The 22,425-nt window shown below is 32.2% G+C and overlaps 1 protein-coding gene and 1 non-coding gene across 2 annotated transcripts in view; both read right to left on the bottom strand.

Moving 5' to 3' along the window:
• Positions 1-2,836: 2,836 nt before the first annotated feature.
• LOC140439603 (uncharacterized) overlaps positions 2,837-22,425 on the bottom strand; it is a 136,913-nt gene continuing 117,324 nt past the window's right edge. Inside the window, exons 3-4 of the mRNA XM_072529620.1 lie at positions 20,531-20,657; positions 2,837-11,293 (exon numbers count right to left, since the gene is read on the bottom strand). Coding sequence (XP_072385721.1) covers positions 11,106-11,293; positions 20,531-20,657 — 315 coding nt within the window. The 3' untranslated portion in view covers positions 2,837-11,105. The remainder of the gene's footprint in view (positions 11,294-20,530; positions 20,658-22,425) is intronic.
• LOC140440401 (U1 spliceosomal RNA) lies at positions 3,319-3,484 on the bottom strand. The gene has a single exon (XR_011950820.1). It is a non-coding gene; the product is annotated as a U1 spliceosomal RNA (small nuclear RNA).

Here is a 22,425-nt window from a genome sequence, read left to right as displayed (position 1 = left end):
GATTTCAGACGTTCCTTTTCCTCCATTTGTTTCGTCCCAGACGTAATAATGTCCGTCACTATTACAATAATCAAATATCGTAAAGTTTGTGTCTTTAGTAGATTTGAGCATCACCAGCATAGGGCACAGATAAAACTGCCTGCAAGTCAAATGAAATTGATCGAAATGTTACACCTTTTTCATCTATTGATCATTTCTTATATTCAGCCTTCATCTTAAGCGAGTCAGTTTCTCTCTTTTTATGAGCTTGATAGTCATTTTCTAAGGCGGACTTGTCTGAAGCATTTTTATACCTATTACAGTGAGAACACTTATCTTTTTTTGGTTTATAAAAACTTAATGGAGGTTCGTAGCTATTGAAAACAGATCTGTATACATTTATAGTACACTTAGGTATATTATTCTCCTGGCAAAATTGTTCATAGAGTCTATATAAAATGGAAACATTCAAATCGCACGATAAGTAAAGCTTCTTTGAGTCTCTTCTACAATAGTGACTTTCCTACAATAGTGAGGAAAGGAATCGATATGTTCCTTAGCTTTAGCAATTATATTTGCATCTGTAGTATTAGGAGCCTTACGGCCTTTTCTTTTATCGGTCCCCACGCACGCTCCTGATTCGCCACGCCCAGCCAGTGCCAGGTCTATAACTTGAAAACTTATGCTCAAAGTCTTACAGAAAAATTTAAGACATACTCTTTGATTTTCTTTATTTTCGTCTGGTAAGTAATAATACTTGGAATACTTTTTCCGTCCTGCAGAGTTTTCTTGACGTGGACGTGCTCGTAAGATTAAATTCTTTTTTACAACTGCACAAATGAAAGATTTTTGTCTACTTGGATATTTCAGCTGCCAATAATCTTTGAATATCTTTTCTCTTTGCATTTGACATATTTTTTGGGAGCATTTAAAACGACATTTAGAGCAGTCAACACCTTCAACTTTTTTTTCAGGAATTATTTTTCCAGCTCGGTTTACATACGTCTTACCTGACACACGTTTTTCCTTTCTCACATTTCTGGTCCAAGTGGAGGGATCTGCAATCCTCTTTCGTTTTCTTGTTAAACCTGGATAAATTTCTTCAGCTGGGGAACGTTGGAGATCGGTAGATGAGCTAGATGGAATTGCATCATTGTTCGAGTCTGTAGTAAAAACACTTGCACAGTTTTTACCAGGTGTCACTGTATTGGTGGACGGTTCTGGATTAAAATTCTCTTGAACAACTTCTCCTATATTACGATTTTCATCACTAGACAGCTCTGAAAAATTTGGTACATAGGTACATAGGATTCATCAGAATCAGAAAAATCACTATGTTGGCTTGAGTCATGTATCATTCCACTGGTCGATTTAAAGGAGTCGTAGATTTCACTTTGTTTAGCCGGAGAATATAAATTTTGCGATGAGGTAGATGGAATGATGTCATTTTTTGACTATGTAGTACAAATACTCTCACCGAATCCAGCAGATGTGATGATGTCACTGTATATTACTGGAGTTAAAATCTGGTAGACAGCATTGTCCACATTTTCGTCAATCCCAGTACTAAGCTCAGGATTCGGTTCATCAGCTGAAAGACGAATAAATATATGTTTAAAAAAATCAAGCACTTCGCTTTATTAATGTACTAAAAACTAAAACATAAATTTATTGCCTACTGTTTAGTCATGCCTTGTGATTGATTTTTCAGCCATTTTTGGAACAAGGTAATAAAACTAAAAAAAAAAGTTGCCACAAGTGGAATTCGAACCCACACTAAAGAGTGGACTGCAATCTAAACTCAACTAGTTAGATCGCTCGGCTATCTTGGCTTCTCTCGTTTGTATCGTAAATCTCTATCTACATAATCACATATTTCTACAAAATGTGTTTTCTTATCAACAATAACACACTTTTGTATAATTGATTCATGTATTGTCATCAACAATTGAATTATAATTAATAAAAATAGTTACTTACAATTTTGATGGAGTTGTAGAGTTGTTGTCAACTCACTAGGTGGTTCATTTTCACTGAAATATTCGTTACTCAGTGCTAACTGCAATAGTTTATAACTTCTGGTACGTTGTTCCATTAGTGTTATCGTTAAAACAAAAACAATAAATTCACTTTACAGCAAAAAGAAATACTCTAACAGCAATAACCTCAAAAACACACACCGCAGAAGTTGCTAAAATTCCAGCTGGCGTGTTGATAGTGACATTATTTTGTGTACAATTATTGCATGTCCTGGACATACAATATTCTGCCCTTATTCTTTTGATTGCTAAGAGCACAGATATTGTATATGGACATGCAACAATTGTGCCCTTCATAATACATTTTTGAGCTTAATTCACAGTTTTGAAATGTCAATTATATCACACCAAATGTTTTAAGACATGCAATATCTGTGCAGGATGATAGACTGTTACGAGGTCATCAAGGTACAGGACATAACTGAAATAATGAAAAAAACGGACATACAATAAGTGTGCTTTAAGCCATCGATATTAAACTTTTTTTCTTTTTAGGGAAGACTTGATTATTTATACATTGGGAGATGAACCAAATATCTAGCTTCAAAGTGCATCTTTTAGTAGCTAAGCGCATGCACTGAGGGGCCAAGTTGACCATACCGTCAAATTATGTAAAATCCACAAGGAAACTAAATTCCTGTAGCTGGCTATACACCATGTATCACAAAAATTTTTTTTATTTAAAAATTCCTTTATAAAAGGTACATATTATTAAAAGTATATATTAATTATTTTTGTTTTTTATACGTTTTGTATCTAATTAAGACTTTGTTTTGACGTTACCGTGTATTGGAATTGTGGAAAATAAAACATGTACATACTTTGTATATATTGTATAATTAAATCAAAGATAAGCAAAAAGCTACATTAAACAGAAGCAACGTGGAAAACACAAAACATTGTTGGTCCTCACAAATTCTCAAAATCACAGATTATAAATAAAAAAACTTAAACATTTAAACTAAGGGTAAAACAAAAAATTTACAGTAGGAATAAATTTAGTGATCAGTACAATTATTCACTTAATTTCAATTACCTTATATACTAGATAAAAGTACTTATTAAAATATTAAAGCAGTTCGCAATATTCCTTAACATCTACGGCGGGAATCAAAATTAAAAAGGAAGTAATTATGAATCTACGAAACCAAGTAATTCAAACAAGATAATTTCACTATTGGTCTCTTTTTGGCCCTGTTGATAATAAAAGATGAATAACATTAATTTTACATAGCTAAACTTACAGGAATGAATATACCAAAAACTGAAACAATAGTCAAGAATAGATTTTGGTTAATAAAGTTCACTCATGCAGTCTTGGTTGAAAACTGACCAAAAATAACGCGCCCGAGTTATCCGCATTAGGGATAATCGCAGGGGTCAGCCTACCCGATGTGCAATGGAAGGGCCTAAACCTGGGGGAACCGCCTTATTGATCAAGGTTATCCCCTACGCCATTTAAGTAGAATCAAATAAAATTAGAAATTACTGGACAGATTTTTAAAATAATGAAGAACATGTGAAATTACACATGAATTCAAACTCTGCCAATACCTGCATTATTCTCTTGGTTTTGGGTTGACATTTGGAAGACACAACCGTGTTTATATCCTATGTCATGAATATATGACTTCGTAAGTATGATAGTGCCATAGATTTCGCAGTGACTACTGTGATTTTATTTCTTTCTTAAATTTTATCTATATCTATAGCAATATTTTTTCTATCGGTTTGATATTTATTCAGATTGTATAATTCTTTCAGTCAAATATTTATTTACTGTATTAGACAAAACTTGTATCATGAAAAAAATATACAATCCAAAAAACTGAAAAAGGATTAAATATCTTAAGATCAATCTGTAAAACCTCCGGGGATCAGACCCAAATGTTGCACTATTACTTTTCAGATCATATATATAAGATCAATATTAGATTGTGGAGCTATTTTTTTACCATCATGTTTAACAAAAAAAAAACAGTGATCTAATGAGAAAAAATGCAAATGTTGCATTTAATGGATTTAACGTAATAAGAAGCGCGCGTTGAAATTGGAAACGAGTATTGGAAGCAGTAGATTCAATAGATGAAATAATTAAGAGTAATCTAATATTACTAATAAATTACTGGTTAATTTCTAGTCAAATTAGACAGAAAGGCGTTGATGAAAATGTAGATAATTATTTCCCACGCCATTCTTACCTTTTCACAGAGCCTAAAAAACCACAGGCCGCGTTCTGATGACAAAATTTGTAATACAGTTCTATTCAATAACAAAATGTCTGCAGTTAATCTGCAGTCTACAGCAAATGTTTACCCTTGCGGAATTTATAGCACTACTGGAGGTCCTTGTACAATACTTACGGGATTTAACAGATAATGAGATATAGTATAATATGTAGTATCAGATTGCGAAAAAACAATAGTTAGAAAGTGGAACGAGGTATTTAAATCTAGTAATAAAAGATTATATTAAAAAAGTATTTAAAATCTGTTTAAATTAAAAATTGTTAGAAACTGTAAATTGTTCATGTTTATAAATGGGGAATATAATATGATATTAGGTTGTAAAAATATAGCTACTGATGTAAGTGTGCTAAACAATGTGATGAAAGGGTATAAAAATTCAAAGAAACCTTATAATCCTACTACAAATTTTAATGATTGAAGATATCTCACGTTCAATGTATTCTTTGAGCACATTTTGAGAATAAAAGTAAATGTATAAATGAATTATTCCCTGAATATTCTCCAAATTTACCCGTGATCAGGTCTGTGTTTTGTCTAAATCACTCTGAAAGACCCCTGAGTGTATGTAGTGTCTCTGTAAAAATAAAAATAACCGAGAAAATAAAAAAATACATATAAAACAAATAAAAAAAGATAGAAAAATTATAAATGTAATACTCCACCAAGTTGGAATTCCCAAGTTGGAATATCTAGGTCATGTAATGAGAAATCAAGAACGTTACGGCCTTCTCCAGCTGATTCTCCAAGGGAAAGTAAATGGTAAGAGAGGACCGGGAAGAAGACGCATTTCCTGGCTTCAAAATTTGCGAAAGTGGTATAACACGACTACCACTGAACTGTTCCGCGCTGCAATAAGCAAAGTGAAGATAGCCGTGATGATCGCCAACGTCCGGAACGGATAGGCACTTTAAGAAGAAAAAGAAGAAGAAGAAATACTCCACCAGCTAAAACCAAAACAATTAAATTGTACATTACAAAGAAAAGATAAATATGAACTAAAATTTTAGAAATATGTAAAAGAGGTGGGCTATATTATGTAGCTGTTATTTGAAAACCTTAATAACCCCAAAAAATGAATAAATCTGTAATTTACAAACAAAGAATAAAATACAAAATACCTGATAATGACAATAAACACGACAAGAATAAAACACATTACCAAAATTAAGAGCTACTTTTTTATGTTTTTAATTGACTATTCTTCCCGCATGTAGGCGTATAAAAGAAAACAAATGTTTCAGTTTTTAGGCTTCATAATATCAATTTGGCTTTATTAATCAATTGTTTGGGGGTACCTTAATTTTAGTTGTTTAATATTGCTCATTAACTCAGTTTCACTTGGCGTTTGATACGTGATTGGAAAATTTTCTGTGGAAAGTGATTCGGTAGAAGTGTTTAGTGGCTGATGGTTGTGTGGGTCAGAATAAGAATATCACAATGGTTGAAATGGTCCAATACTGGCTAGAATGATGTGCACCACCTCATATAAAATGTATAGAACTCGTATACCCCGTAGTCGGTAATTCTTTCCTTCCCCCCAATCGAGTCTTTGTTCAAATAAAAAGAAAAGTTAAAAAATGAACTACTATAATTGATCCAGAAACGTATATTAATTTTATTAAAGATTATTCCACAGTGCAGAAGATGGGAGAAGATTACACAGTTTTTGACTGGAAATGTAAGGAGCAAAAAGTTTTTAAAAGTACTGGATTCTGGCATTTTGGTTTTCAACCATCTAAACGATTATTATTTTCAAAAAAACAAGAAAGGATGTTTTTATATCACAGGCGAATCGTTTTATAAAAATGTACTTTTTGAGCCCAAGAGCATCTGCAAGAAGGGAAAGAATATTACTAAAATCCAGTTAGAACCATTGAATGTAGAGGGACGTTTAAAACCAGATAAAATAAAAAGCATATCAACTTTGTTAACGAATCACTATGAGGTGTATTGAAAATCATCCTGAAGGTGTAGAAGACGAAAGTATGATTACTTTATCTGATACTGAAGATATTAACTTGATGATTTAGTTGCTTATATATTCATTAACAGCATTATTTTTCAAATTTGGTTTTATTTTATTACGACCGTTTTTTGTTAGTATCACACACGAGGCTATCAATGTTATAAGAAAAACCAAATCAGTTGAGGGTAATTTAGATGCATAAGTAAACAGACATGTAGAAAATTTTGATTAAAACGACTTAAACCATTTTACGCAAAATAACTTAAACAAATGAAGACAATTTAAGGTAATTTTCAAAAACTCAACGGTCGCCATTTTAAAACGTCGTGAGAGAATCGCACAAAAATCTGAATACTGAGTGACATAAGAGCATCCAAATAAGGTGTTAAATGTCATACACTGTCCTTCAGGAAAAACCTTGATGGCGTCATGTATTTGATACACGTCAATAAATAAATAAATGAATCTTGTCACAATGTGAGAAACTGGAAAAATTTAGAAAAACATTTAGGGGTAGTTCATACTGTTCAATGGCAACAGTGTCAAAGAAAAACATTTCTTTTACACTGTTGCCATTGAACATTGAATGGTCGTTATTTTGAACTGGCGCGACAGAAACGAACAAAAATCTAGGAACATGATCTTTAAAATTATATTACAAAAAAACTATTAACAGATGCCCTAATTTAGTTAATCAAAAATGTATTAAATTAGGTTTTATGGATTAAAACACAGCTGGCTGGGAAGAATTAACTTGGTATATTGTAGATATAATGATGGAATGTTTGTTTAATTTCTAGCTCGTAAAAGCAAAAAATCCGGCGATATTTTATCAATCAAAACAGCAGTTACACCGCTAAGTATTTAATTTAAAAAGACTGGGAAAACATTTTTCACACACACTTACTTTTTAAATGCATAATATACATAAATACACATTTTTTAATATGAAAACAACAAACAAGAGATCTAAAATATTTAGGTTTTCAAAATTGGCAAATATTTCACTACTCTTAATACGAAAAAATAATAATTACATATTGTACCCTTTTTACCTTTTTTTTTTTAAATTTGATTCCCTTAATAAATACATTAGAGTAAACGCAGACCCTTTTTCGTTATACATAATTTCAAAACCAACGAATATGCTATAAAATAATTAACAAATTTACCTAAAAAAAAGTGTAGTTTCCAAGACACATATATCTGTTAATTTTAAATTAAATGACGAATAACCAGTCATTTTCTCTAATATGACTTAACATGTTCTTACAATTTGTCAGAGAGTATTTATTAATAAATCGCAGTATGTCAAGCGAGAATTAAAATAGAGGAACATTACGAAGAACTAATAAAAAAATCGGACTAATAAGTTACAGAAAAAAAGAATGTTGGTTTGGGAAAGAATTAGAAAGCTGTTTTTCATAATAAAGATTGTAAAATAATATCAGCATATAAAAATATTCCACTAAAAAGGACTGATAAGTTTCCGGCCTCGCATTACTCGCATGATTCTCCCCGTTAGGTTGGTACACATTAGTTGTAGTTGACGCCATGTAAAATTGCAAGTGATTTCAGGTAGCAGTCGAGTGTAAGTAATCGTTTGAAGCAAGGGAGGAGTGTGGTGTTAAAAATAGAAAATACCAAATATCGTGCAGTCATAATAGTCTTCGCAAAAGAAGTTTGTAACGATTCAAAAAACTTATAAAGTTTTAATTCACGCATTTCAATTTCCATTCTGTGTAAGGTTTTAATCTACGTATTACAAATCTTCGAACGAAAGTTTTATAAACATTTTAAAATTTCGAAGAAACACACTTTAAGTGTCTCTTAGAATAGAATAAACAAAAATTCAAGTATTTATTTTATTCAGCCCAAGTTGCCTTTTATTGAAGTTTCAATCAAGACCGGCATGAGAATCGAAGGAAATAAAGCGCAGATCAAACGATTCGGCGTCGAGTGTCTTAGCCCGTGGATGAATCTTTGCGACTGTAATTGCGGTGATGTATGAGAAATATTATTCATTACCAGTTCAGATTTTGAACAAGCCGGTAGTCTGGCTTCTTTCTCCACGTATTGGTGTTTTCTCATAGTATCAACAATTTGCAGTTGAGTCCATTAAAAGTTAAATAAAAATTTCTGTTTCGTTCGCTCGCCAAAGATGGGAGTGGAAGTATAAGTTGTTTTTTGTTTTTTATTGTTGAGAAACATCCTATGGTTTACTTAATATTGGAAAACAGTCTTTCTTCTATTAAAAGAATCGGCAAGTCTACAATGAAAGCAAGTATAGAAAAAAACAAAGAAATTCACAGTAAGTTTTTACCTTTTTTTTATCTTGCTTTAGCAGATAATTATTTAGCTGAATATTTCCGTTTGGTGGTCAATATGAAAAAGGAAACATATCTAGTTAGTTTTACTTTTCTTTTACATGTTCCCAGTGGAGTGCAGTGTTAATGTTTTTTGAAGGGGTACATCCCGTAATTTTTTGCATGTTTTATCATCACTGTATTTTTATATATAACACTGAATTTGTATGTAGATTTTAAGAACTAAAAAACTACATATCATGATATAATTATGACCCAGGTGAATTTTAAATTTTAATTTTTTAAAATCAGTTTAAGATCAGTTTTAAGTATTTTTACCAGGTAATCGAGAGAAATTTATATTAAACTTTATGTAAAGATGTAATGAACATTTTTGTTGTAAGATGTAAAATAATACGTCCAATTAAATTTATGTTTCGGGTAATAATATTTTTTTCTTTCCTCTTGGACCACAAATAAATAATTGCTAACAGTTTTGCATGAATTTTGGTTTTAAGAGAAGATTTTTGAAGAAAAGACAAAGCGCTTTATGGCTAATTATTTATGATTTTTTTTCTTTGATTTTATGATTCTTGGTTTAGCTCTAGTAGCTCCTAATGTTTCTTTTCTATTTTTCTTTTGTTTATGTGCTAGTAAGAATGTCGAAAGAACCACGTCCACATCTCTCCCGATTCTGAGCAACGCGCCTCGTTCATTTTGCGTACCTCAAACACTGCCGGAAATCATCGAGATGAATGTGCACATGATTTTGGAAGATCAGCGTATAAAGATGTGCGAATTTGCTAATACTCTAATGATAAAAACCGAATCGTCAGCAAACCAAAGAAGACGAGTATAGTGACATCGGCGTGAGAGATCTTATTGTTAGTGTTTCTGAATGCGAAAGAAAACATAATTTTAAATACTGTTCTCAACTTCTGATCAAACTGGACGCAAGTATTCGTGAAAACAGACCCAGCTTATAAAAAGAAAAATCTTTTTGATCAGCACAATGCACCTGCCCGTGCTGAAGTGCTGAAACATCCACCCTATAGCCCAGCGCTTTTCCTCCGCTAAAGAAGGCATTGCTGCTGTTGGCGAGTACTTTGCAGTACTTCCAGAGGAATGGTACAGAAAGGTACAACGATATCGGAACGAGCTGAATGAAATGTATCGATATAAGAGGAGATTATGTTGAAAAATAAAACTTATTTGAAACCCTAAATTGTCTGTTTTATTATTATTCCGGGAAATTTTCTGACCACCACGTACAGGACAATAGATAGGAGATATAAATATGTGAAAGAGTTTAATAAATAATCTGACAATAATATATCTTTTTACTTAGCACCTATTAGGACTCTGTTAAAACTTGATAAAATTGAGATCAAAAGACTTGCCGTTTTATTTACAGTAAAGATTCATGAATAGTATATATGGCGGTGGTCAAGAAAAAAAATCAACAAAAACACCTAGCACAGTAGATATCATCTATTTGGAATCATTTAAAACTAGTTAAAATAGTGATAAAACATTCGCCCGTTAATTTATAAATCAACAGTGTGTCCAAAACATTACCTGGCGTGCACTCTTGCCAGAACTACAAACTTTCTTACCTATCGCAATATATGACAACACTGCAAATTTTGAACAGGTGCCGTAAAACGAATAAGGTTCTGCGTTTAATATACCATCAACATCAAACGTTATTTACTCCTACCCACCTTCGTTAGCGTTGGTAATAATATATTGGAGTAAAAAAGGTTTGCGAAACATGTAAAAAGTAGAAAAAATAATGTACAAATGTGTAAATATCTCCAAAAGATGTGATAGCTTCGAATACTGGAATGCTCATCTGGAATTTCAATGTACAAATACTTTTGTTGTTTAAGAGTTGTGTTCGAAAGAGATTAGACAAGTTTGTTAAAGCCACTGTGCTAAAAATGAATCAGTTCGAAAAGTGTTTGTTAATTTTATAAGTAATACAAAGTTAATAAAAAGTAAAAGTACCGAAAATAATCCAAAAAATGTATTCAATAAAATTTTATATTCAATAAAATGCTGTCTAAAAATGACCAACTAAATCAGAAGTGCTGTCATTCCGAGTTAAAAAGCTAAATAGCTCATAAATATTAAATTGTGTCTACAGAGATGGAATAAAAATGAGCTATAGAGATAAACTTTTAGTAATATTTGATTTCAACTAAGGCACAACATACCAAAAGTTGTTTTTATAAATAAATATTCCATTTTTGAAAACATTTTTATGAGTAAAATAGCATTTTAAAGGCAAATATTAAAATTATCTCTTTTCCAATTGATTTCTTTAACCTCAGCTCAGCTGGCTTATTTTGACCACATCATTTCGTAAATTTATACTGCAGTTTTATAAAATTGGTAATAATTCCACAAACTGATCGATCAACACGCGAACTGACTGAGGAAATTTAAAATATTACATATTAAAGCTTTTCAAGCACTTTTGACACTCAAAGTAATTCTCAAAATGATGTGGTCTTTCTTGACTTCACAACAAACACTGTATAATTTAAAAATTTCCTGCAAGTTAAAATAGTATATCCGCAGTATGTCCGGAGCTGAACGGTTTATCGATTTCGTCTAGTTCAAAATTTTGCTCCATTTCAGCCGACTCAACTTTGTTCGAAGAAGAGGGTGGCATCTGCGGGACGCTTCTCGTTATACCAGGCTGGAAAGATTCGGTACCTTTCGGTGTGTAATTGGCAAGCGATGATCCTAAAAGGATATATTATGTATTAATATTTAATTATCTACATGTTTACCTATTATATTTCGAGAACCGATATACATCGGATATCCGAAGAATAATCATGAGATACATAAAAAAAACAAATAATAAAAATTACTATTTAAATGGGAATAAGCCACAATTAAACGTTAAAGTAAGTTTATTGACGTTTCAATTTCCAATTCGGAAACCGTTCTCAAAATACAAACATTAGTAAATTCTAATAAGTTTTCTCATGGTACATAAAAATTGCAGTTCATCATTTAGTCAAGTCGTCAGAGATTTGACCTCTAAAAATCATACAAGCTGAATTTTGCTATGTAAAATGCTATATAAAAATGTCAATTTTGGGACCCCAAAAAATATGGAAAAAAGTTTACTATTCCTACCCCAGCCCTCTAAAACATCGATTGGAAAAAATCGATTTACCAAAAATCTGTCGATATCTTTTGATTACAGTGTCTTATCGACAAAAATCAAAATGCGTTTTTAAGGTGAAGAGTGCAGCTTTTGTATTTTGCCGCAAATGAAGTCAGTTTCTCCAAATCTGTTCAATAAATAAACATTGCGCAATTTTTGCCATTTTTTACGATTCTCATGAGACCAATAAAATGTATCACTTTTATTAACAGGTCGTAGTAAAATTTCCTATGTTATAGTCTTCCATAGGCTTTCAAAAACCTATAACATGAAATTTAGATTTTAAGTTTTGGCAATAAATATGAGGCATTTGAAGTATTAACGCAGAATTTAAACTTTCGCATTACAAACGATCGCACGTCACGGAAAATGCCATCTTCTTCTTCTTGTAGTTACTTCTCCTATCGGAGGTTGGCTATCATCACAGCTATCCATATCTTATTGGCGGCTGTTTCGAAAAGATCTACTGAGATGCAACTATACCATTCTCTTAGGTTTCTTAGCCAGGAAATTCTTCGTTTTCCTATGGATCTTTTACCCGTGATTTTACCTTGCGTTATGAACCTTAATATCTCATGTTTCGCACCTCTGACCTAAATATTCCAGCTTTCTTGTTTTGATGTGCTTTATGACCTCGCAATCCTTTTGTAGCATTCTTAACACTTCTGAATTTGTAACTCGTTGGGTCCATGGTATTTTCAAAAATCCTTCTATAGCACCACATCTCAAATGATTCCAACTTCTTTATATTATCCACTATTTAGTGTCCAGCTTTCCATTCCATAAAACAAAGTCGAGAACACGTAGCATCTTAAGGCCGTATCCACATTCTTTTCTTTTAACAGCTTTACGAATTTCTGATGTCGTACTATATCAAAAGTCCTTTGACAATCTATAAAGCAAACATAGAGATCCTGGTTCATATCTAGTCGTCTTTGCGCGAGAACGTTAAAAGCGAACAGAGCTTCTCTCGTTCTTAGTCCTCCTCTGAATCCAAACTGGATGTCACATATATGTGGTCGGCGGACATAAGCAGACAAGTCAGTTTTTGAGAAAATTTTTATATTTATTAAAATCACCTAAAAAAATTATCTACCGCTGGCATAAAAAAGACAAGTCAAATGTTATACCTGTGGTTCCCTATCAAATAGTGACCTTTTTCATACTCACAATTTTATCCATTTTAAGGTCGGTACACATATACGAGCCAAACGGTATGCATACGGTATGCCAACGCTATATTCGTTAATGTGTACAGCAGAAAAAACCGCTTGCGTACTGTTTCATCGTGACTCGTTGCGAACCAAATTGTTGCGGTTTATTCCACGACTTCAAAGGAAGCTCGTCTTTCAGTTTGGACGACGCTTACTAGAAGCAGCGACCATTTTTATTGTCTCATCAAATCGATATTGTGTGAATGACGTGTTCCTTCCTAGAGAGACGTGAGAAAACAGTAAACTGATTATTGTACATATTTTTATTTTTGTTAAACAAGCAAAAACAGAAACATAAATCAGTACCCAAATTATAAATAAAATGAATCATTTCGCACATGTGTGTTCGTTGTTGGTTTGTCGCTTTCCATGGATCGAGATAAGTATGCGATCAGTACGATGTAGAATATTTTTCAAGGATCTGTACGCGTACGGTACGTATACCGTTTGGCTCGCATATGTGTACCCACCTTTATAGAGATGAACCCAATCAAGTCCTTTTATCTGGTTTAGATCGAAGTATAACTAACCAAACGTTTGACTTAACTGATTATTATAGGTACAGTTATCAGTGAAATTGCTGGCTAGCGAAAAGACTGAGGGAGTTATGAAAAAGGATATTATGTAAATGATTCATTCAATTTGTAATTTGGGTATTGATTACATTGCGTTTCTCACGTTTCTTATCACTTCCAATGTTTTCGTTAATATTATACCGTGTGAAATGTATAAGTATGCACGCATAGAAAAACTAAGCACAAGGATATACAAAGCTGAGAAGAAATTACAGCGAAATTTAGGAAAAGGTTATCTTACGTTACAAGGCAAACCAATACGTTCGCGCGAAGCCAAAGTATTAAGCTCATGTCGAATGAAATGTAAAGATCGTTTTAATGCAAACGAGTTAAAAAAGTGTTTTGATGAAAATTGGGGTTTAGGTTCGTACTCAAAGAGAGCAACATACATGGCATCTCTTATTTAAGTGAAAGAAACTGCTTCACATCGACCAAGAACAATGGATCTGAACAAGGTTAAATGCAGGTCAAGAACTTTGGTTTGAGCCTATCTGCCGTGGTTGTATTCTTAATGTTTTCTATGAAAGCAAAAACTTTGTTTTAACTATCGCCAGTAAGATTCAATCTACGATCGCAGGTACTGATGTAGAAGATAAAAGAGGAAAGACACCAAAAACGAAAATTAGTGAAGAAAAACGAATAAAAATAAAAAATCATATACTTTCATTTCCACTGTACGGAAGTCATTATTCACGAAAGCACACTTCGAAGAAGTACTTACCATCTTACCTAACTTTACAAAAAATGTACAAATTGTTCAAACACTCCACACCTGTGCCCACATCTATCAAAATTTATTCATAGGAATTTAAAAAGCTTAACCTCAGATTTAGCTTACTCCAGATCACACAGTACGAAGTCAAATAGACTATATTCTTATTAACAAACGATTTAGAAACTCTATAACATCTGTTAAAGCGTACCCGGGATCCGACATAAATTCAGACCCCAATCCACTTATCGCCAAAATGAAACTTAGTTTAGAGAAAGTTCAAAGACCAAAAATTATGAAGTACGATATTAACCAACTGAAAAATAAAACAGTAAAGGAAAAGGTACAAAAACGCCTAAAAGAAAAAAGGTGGGCTCGTACAGAAAAACCATGGGCTCATACAGAAACAGATAACACAGATGTAGAACTAGAAAATTTGCACAAAGTAAGTCAAGAAATAACAGAGAAATACTTAAAACCTGAAAGAACAATTAAAAAGAAATGGGGACTGAGGAGATGTATGATGACTCTATGTATGATGGAAGACAGAAGAAACGCTAAAGATAATAAGAATTACTACAACAACATAAAGACCGAAATAAAAAGGGCTATTAAAATAGCAAAAGAAAATTGGTTTAGCTCGAAGTGTACAGAGATGTACATAACAAAAACATGATTCATTTAACCTCCATAAAAAGATTAAAGAAGCGGCAGGCTTATATAAACACAAGAACACTGGATTCCTGACAGATAATCAGGGAAACATAGTACTGGAAATAGAGCATAAAAGGGATATTTGGATTAAATACGTGGAAAAAACTTTTGAAGATATACGAAGTAACACTGGTATTACAACAAACACCAATTGCGAATCTGGACCACCATTTACAGTCGAAGAAGTAAAATATGCCATCAAAAGCACCAAAGATGGTAAAGCAGTAGGCCCTGATAATTTTCACTCAGAATTCTTAAAACTTATTGACTATGATGGCATAAAATGGTTGACAAATATATTTAACAATATATATGATACAGGCATAATTCTCCAAAAATGGTTAGTGTCAACTTTTATAAATCTTCCAAAAAAACCCAATGCGAGAAAGTGCGAAGACTATAGAATTATAAGCCTTATGACCTATTTACTTAAAACATTTCTAAAGGTCATTCACAAAAGAATATTATACAAAATGAGAGGAACAACTAACAAGAACACAATTCGGATTTCGTGATGCTCTGGGAACACGGGAGGCCCTTTTTGCTGTACAGGTGCTATTTCAGAGATGCAGGGATGTGAATTGTGACATATACGTATGCTTTATAGATTACCAGAAGGCATTTAACAGAGTAAAACATGACAAATTAATGACTCTAATGCAAGAAATTGGAATTGACAACAAAGATCTTAGAATTATCAGAAACATTTACTACAATCAAACGGCCAAAATCAAAATAGACCAGTTAACTGATAAAATTGCAATAGAACGTGGAGTACGACAGGGCTGTATTTTGTCTCCATTGTTGTTCAATATTTATTCTGAATGGGTATTTAAGGAAGCTTTAAACGGTTGTGCGAAAGGAATACTAATAAACGGTGAATGGTTGAATAACATTAGATATGCAGATGACACTATAGTTTTTGCCGATAATCTGAATGACTTACAGATATTAACAAATCGCATAACAGAAGTCAGCAACCGATACGGACTAGCTCTTAACATAAAGAAAACCAAATTTATGACAATTAGTAAAAAACCAATACTAAACGCTCAACTTACAATCAACCAACAGAATATCGAAAGAGTCGAGCAATATACATATCTAGGCACCAATTTAAATAGCCTATGAGACCACTCAACAGAAATTAAACAGCGAATAATAAAAGCAAAAGCAGCATTTGTTAGAATGAGAACCATTTTCAACAGTCGAGACATATCATTAAAAACAAAATGCCGTCTATTGAACTGCTACATATTCACAGTTCTGCTCTACGGAATGGAAGCGTGGACACTGACTGTTGCATCTATGAATCGACTCGAAGCTTTCGAAATGTGGTGTTATAGGCGCATCTTACGTATATCCTGGGTTGACAGAGTTACTAATGTGGAGGTCCTGCGTAGAATGGGGAAAGAATGTGAAATTCTCATGACCGTCAAAACTAAAAAGTTGGAATATCTAGGATATGTAATGAGAAATCAAGAACGTTACGGCCTTCTCCAGCCGATTCTCCAAGGGAAGGTAAATGGTAAGAGAGGACCGGGAAGAAGACGCATTTCCTGGCTTCAAAATTTACGAAAGTGGTATAACACGACTACCACTGAACTGTTCCGCTCTGCAATAAACAAAGTAAAGATAGCCGTGATGATCGCCAACATCCGGAACGGATAGGCACTTTAAGAAGAAGAATCTCAGATTTAAAAAGCCAAAACTTGATACTTGTGATACCTGCGATAATTTTATTGTGCAATTAAAAATTTGAACAGACGACCAGAAAGAAAAACTCTCTTCAGACCACAAATCCCACCAAATGGAAGCTGATCAAGCGTATAATGAAAAAAGGAAAGACACAGAAACAGCCAAAACTGTTCCACATTTAAGGGCATACACTTTCGACCTTCAACAGTAATTACCAATACCAGATTTAAAATCATCTGTTGCATTTTATAAGAGAACTGTGAACGTTTAATTTGACAGTTCATGATAACAGTACAGTGAAAGTTGTTTGTTACATGTGGTATGAATCTGTTGCAGGTAGAGGGCAAATCAGATAGCATCTTGTCTGTACAAAGACCTGCAAACTGCAAACACAAACAAACAAAAACAAAATACTCACCCCGATCTTGTAAGTGATAATGAAAAAATAAATTAATTCAAACTATATGCCTTTGTTCTTTTAAAATTGTATTGTTTAATGTTCATTTCGTAATTATAATAATATTTATGTTTTTTTTTATTTTAAAATTTGCAGTTCATTTATACCTTATAAGATAAGTCAATAAAGAAAGACGTACCTAACTCAAATGCAAAATTTTTAACATTTATGTTGTTTTAATTTGTATTGTAATACATGTATCCTATATACATAATTTTAATTAAAAGCTACATTTACTCATGCGTTTAATTTTAAAATAGTTTTTATCACTTCCTGAAAAAACTCAAATTTGGACTTGTCTGCTTTTGTCCACCGATCACACATATATCTTCTTCTATTTTTTTGTATAGTCTTCCATGTATTATTTTGAGAAATATCTTAAGTGTGTGGCTTATTAAGGAAATTGTTCTGTACTGGGAGCATTCTGTCGTATGTACTCACTTTGGTAGTGTTACAAAACGTTGACTGCAACCGATCTTCGGGTATTACTCCTGTTGTATATACTTTGTTGAACTGATCTAAAAGTATATGCTGTGTTTCTTCGTCAATGCATTTAATTAGCTCAGTGGGTATCTGATCTGGGCCTACTGATTTTGCTGTCTTTGCATTTCTAATTGCCTGTTCTAATTCGCACATTATTATTTTCGGTCCTGTTTGTTCCTGTAGTTCTTCTTGCATCATTCTATCATTGTCGAATAGCTTCATTATGTATTCTTGCGAAAATCTTTGTTTATCTTTGATGTCTGCAATGAGTTTACCATTATCATCTTTGAATATCCCATAGTGTGCTCACTTTTTGCTATTTGTTAGTTCTTTTATTTTTTTATGCATACTAAAGCTGTCGTATTTTCTGTCATACTCTTCTATTTCTATGCATTGATCTGTTAACCACTTTTCCTTTGCCTTTTTTATCTCTACTTTAATTCTACTTCGTAGTTCTTGATATTTTGGCTCATTTCTCCCTTTGGCTTTTCTCCTCTCTTCCATTAATGCTAGAATTTCTGAAGTCATCCACTTCTGTTTTTTATTTGTCTTTTCAGGCTTTATTTGAAATATTCCTAAAAAACGCATAATTTAAACCTTTATATTACAATCAGTACGTCACAGGAAATGCCTTCAAGAAGACGGTATTACCTGAAATTTGTATTATCATAATATATATATATATATATATATATATATATATATATATATTATGTTTCTTCTTTCCCAACCAAAGAAAAATAAATAAAAAAAATCCATCGAAATAAAATTTCAAGATATTAATATAAACAAATTGTATATAGTAATTTAAGATAAGATTTAGTGTAGATAAGAATAGAAATTTGTTTGGCAAACGACCTTTTTCCGTTTCAAACAAAATTATCAAAAAACCTTTGTTTAGAATTAGAAGACATTTTACCTGTAAGTTAATCTTTTCATTGTTTGTATAATCGAGTATTAAATGACCATATTCTAATCTTTTGAAATATGTATAAATTGTGTATTGACAAAACCAATTTTAAAGTAAGCTATTTAGTTTTTCTCTGAAACCGAAATTAGGCTTTTCCAAAATCATGGTAAACACAATTTGAGCTTTTGATTGGACGGTCGTTTTTAAATGGGAATTTGTGAGCCGATCATGAGAACCGGAGACGTCAGTTATAATTTGGTCATCGAAGGAAACAGTCGTTTGTCTCAAGATAGGGTGTGGTTCGTGAGTTGGATACCGGCATTGTGAAAAGAATTGAATAGTTTTGCAGAAGGAGATAGCAAGTAGATTGAAAGAGGTCCTTGTATCTACCGTTGGCATTTTGTGAAGATTTGTGAAAGTAGTTTTACGGCATCAAGTTGACAAAAGGAGGTCCTTGTGTCATTAATAAGTAGTTGAGTTTTTGGAGAAGTGCATCAGGTGTTTTTGGTTAGTGCAGCAGGTTTGCAGAGACGTTAGGAAGGAGCCTAGGTACCAAAAAGGAGAGATCACATCGTTGAGGAGACTGGATTTTTCTGGGTATGTTCCAACATACAACTCAATAAGAAAATAAGCTGTAAGTGTTTTGTACAATTGAATTTTATATCTGTGAAGGATCGGTTTGACATCATGGTCATTAGCATTCAAATTTAAGAACTGAGGTTTTGTTAGGCTAATCAAAAGTTTAAAGTTTTGTTGTTTTTTTGTTCCAAGTAAAGAAAAATTTAAGTAAAATTGGTTTTCACTTAATATAAATGTATGTAGATTTTAAATCTTATTATTATAAAAATTTGATTTATTTTCTTGTATGCTGATTGACAAGATAACGACAGAATTTGATAATTGTTTTATTCGTTCATATAAAATAAAGAAACGTAAATTTTTGTAATATAATATTTTTTTTTATTCTTATCCTTCTTCTCTCTCTCGATAAAAGACAACTAGAAAATCTTTGAATCCATCGAACACAGGTAATATAAGGAGTTTATTTTACTTTTGATAACAAATAAGTTATATTTTTTTATTGGCTCAATAAACTAAGATCAAAGTCAAAATAAACAATCATAACAATATATATATATATATATATATATATATATATATATATATAATAATAATATAATATATAATATAATATAATATATATATATATATATATATATATACATATATATATATATATATATATATATATATATATATATATATATATATAATTAATAAGTGTTTGATAATAACGGTTTTTACTATGTTTTGACAATTTGGAAGTGGGCGGCTAACAATAGAGCTAAAAATATTGCGACGAATCAGCATTCATGGAAATTCTTCTAATTTCTCTTAACTCTTTTATATTATTTTCAAATCCTTTCACGGATTTCGGATGCAGGGATTAGTTTCCTTTTTTCAATTTTTAATAATATTTATCCCTTTTAATATATTCAACAATTTAATATATTCATGTTTAAGATTTGTTTTACCGAATCACTGATTATTTGGTCCAGATTCGTTTTTACTGTTATTTTTCTTAAATGCTTCATATGTATTCATGTCTTATGAGACCGAAAACGTTCTGAAATGTTAAAACCCTTTTGGATAATTTTAAATTTCATAATAAATGTGTACCTTTTTTCCGGTTTTTAAGATAGTCAGATTATTTTTTATATAATTTTTCTTCACATTAGCCTTGTTTTAATTTTTCTTGATATGTTAATTCACGGCATATGACGGCCTTCATTCACGGCCTTTAAAACCCAATCTACCAACAAAATAGTACGATAACACATACAGTAAAATAATTTTTTTTATGAGTTAGCTCATGAAAGAAAATTAAGCCAAGGAGTAATAGTAATACTTTATGTTATTGTCATATCTTACAAGCTTCGTCAATTTCCCGTGTGGTTACTTCTAGTGGTAATATGCCATTTGTCTTTCCGTTTGCACTTCTTTATCTTTTCAGTTAACCGTAACAAAATAAATTACTCACCACTAAGGTTAGGAACGGTGTGACCGAGTTGTACTGGAGAAACTATTGGAGAATCATCTAACATCATCGACGTTTCGGAAGGATACTCATAAACTTCAGGTCCATCCTCGACAAAGGATAACTTTAACTAAAATAAAAAGATTTAATAAATTAATGTGTTATTGGGTAGCAAATTTTTTTTAAATTAATTTCCGATTTATAACTAGTGTGGAAAACTGTAAAGGACAAAAATTGATATTTGACCTTGCTTATATACCTCAAAGAATTTATCTCTTTACTGCTACATTTTCAGTTTTTTTTTTGATGTAATATGTAATATGTAAAATAATACTTTAATTAATTCATAACAAGACATCTTTAGTGCAAGAGTATAAATGAAAACAATATTAATATACTGCAGATATCATTCCGAAATTCAAATTTAGTTTCCTGATATTTGGTTACACCTTGCTATTGTATTTCCGGCATTGTATCTATTCTACTCTAGTATTTATTTTAGATGTACAAAATACAAGATTCTGTCTGTATTAATGAGATCCTTTATATACCAATTTTTAAAACACTGAAATTATTGTGTTATAATGTCCATTTCACAGGAAGTAATTATATCCTCGCTGTATGGTTCCACTATTAAAATCGTAAAACAACAGTTAGTTTTGTGACACAACAGTTGATACGGTTCAGAGATCATATCGTCGTTGGATATCTCATTAGCAGGAAGACCGCTAAAGCACAAGATACACATGGAAAATACTGTACGAAATATTTTTTTAACGTTTATTTGAATTAAAATCACGTTCGTAATTTGGTTGGATACATGGACTAGGAATCTCTTGACACAAACGTGAAAGGGGATTTTTAAATGCTTTTGATGAAACTGCTGAAATCTCTAATTTCCTATACCTATTGGATTTTGTTTTGTAACTCGGCGTGTTTTCAAAAAAGAGGTCTTTTCACAGTTCGTTTCTCTGAAGGAAGAGATATTTATACTGATGGAAGGTTACTGGTATAACTAAAACTGTAAATTTTTATAAATTTGTTGTATTTATGTATCATCATCATAAGTGGCACGACAATCCATTGTGGATCTTGGCCTGCTCACAAAGAAGTCGCCACTCCTGTCGATTACTGGCAACTTCACTCCATCTTCTGACCCTTGGAATCTGTATGTAGGTCTTGTTCCACATCATCAATGTTAATCTCTTAGTGTATTCGTGATCTGACATCCTGTGTGTCCTGACAATGTGTCCAGCTCATCTAAGTCTCTGCACTATAACGAATTTCACAATATCTGGATCGGTGTATAACTTTCATCATTTTGAGAGAAGGTCCACGTTTCAGCACTATATATCAAAACCGGTCTTATTAAAGTCTTGTATTGAGCAAGATATGTGAATTCTTTATTGGAATTCTCTGTTGGATATTTTAGAAACCAACATATATTTGGTTTTTTCCTCGTTTACCTCAAGTCCTAATTCACTTGCCGTGTCCGCAAGCCTTGTAAAACACTGCACCATGTCTCTCATACTTCTGCCCACTATAACTATATCGTCAGCGAATGCGAGAATTTGCGTCGATCTATTAAAAATTGTTCCATTCATTCTAATACTTAACTGTCTGATTGCCTTGTCCAAGGCAATATTAAAGAGGAGTTACGCCAGCGCGTCCTCCTGTCTTAGACCATTATTAATGTCAAAGAACGTAGAGTTTTCTCCTTCAATTCTAACGCAAGAGCTTACGTTTTGCGTTGTTAGTTGGGCCAACTTAACTAACTTAGGGGGATCCCAAAGTCTATCATTGCATTAATGCTGTTCTTTTCACATTAGCATAGGCTTCTTTGAAGTTGACGAAGAGATGGTTTGTATCTATGTTATATTCTAGTAACTTTTCTAGAA

The sequence above is a fragment of the Diabrotica undecimpunctata genome, chromosome 4 (assembly GCF_040954645.1).
Source record: "Diabrotica undecimpunctata isolate CICGRU chromosome 4, icDiaUnde3, whole genome shotgun sequence".
In the NCBI taxonomy this organism is placed as follows: domain Eukaryota; kingdom Metazoa; phylum Arthropoda; class Insecta; order Coleoptera; family Chrysomelidae; genus Diabrotica; species Diabrotica undecimpunctata.
The sequence above is the reverse complement of the archived record's forward strand: the minus strand, read 5'-3'. Positions and strand labels throughout refer to the sequence as shown.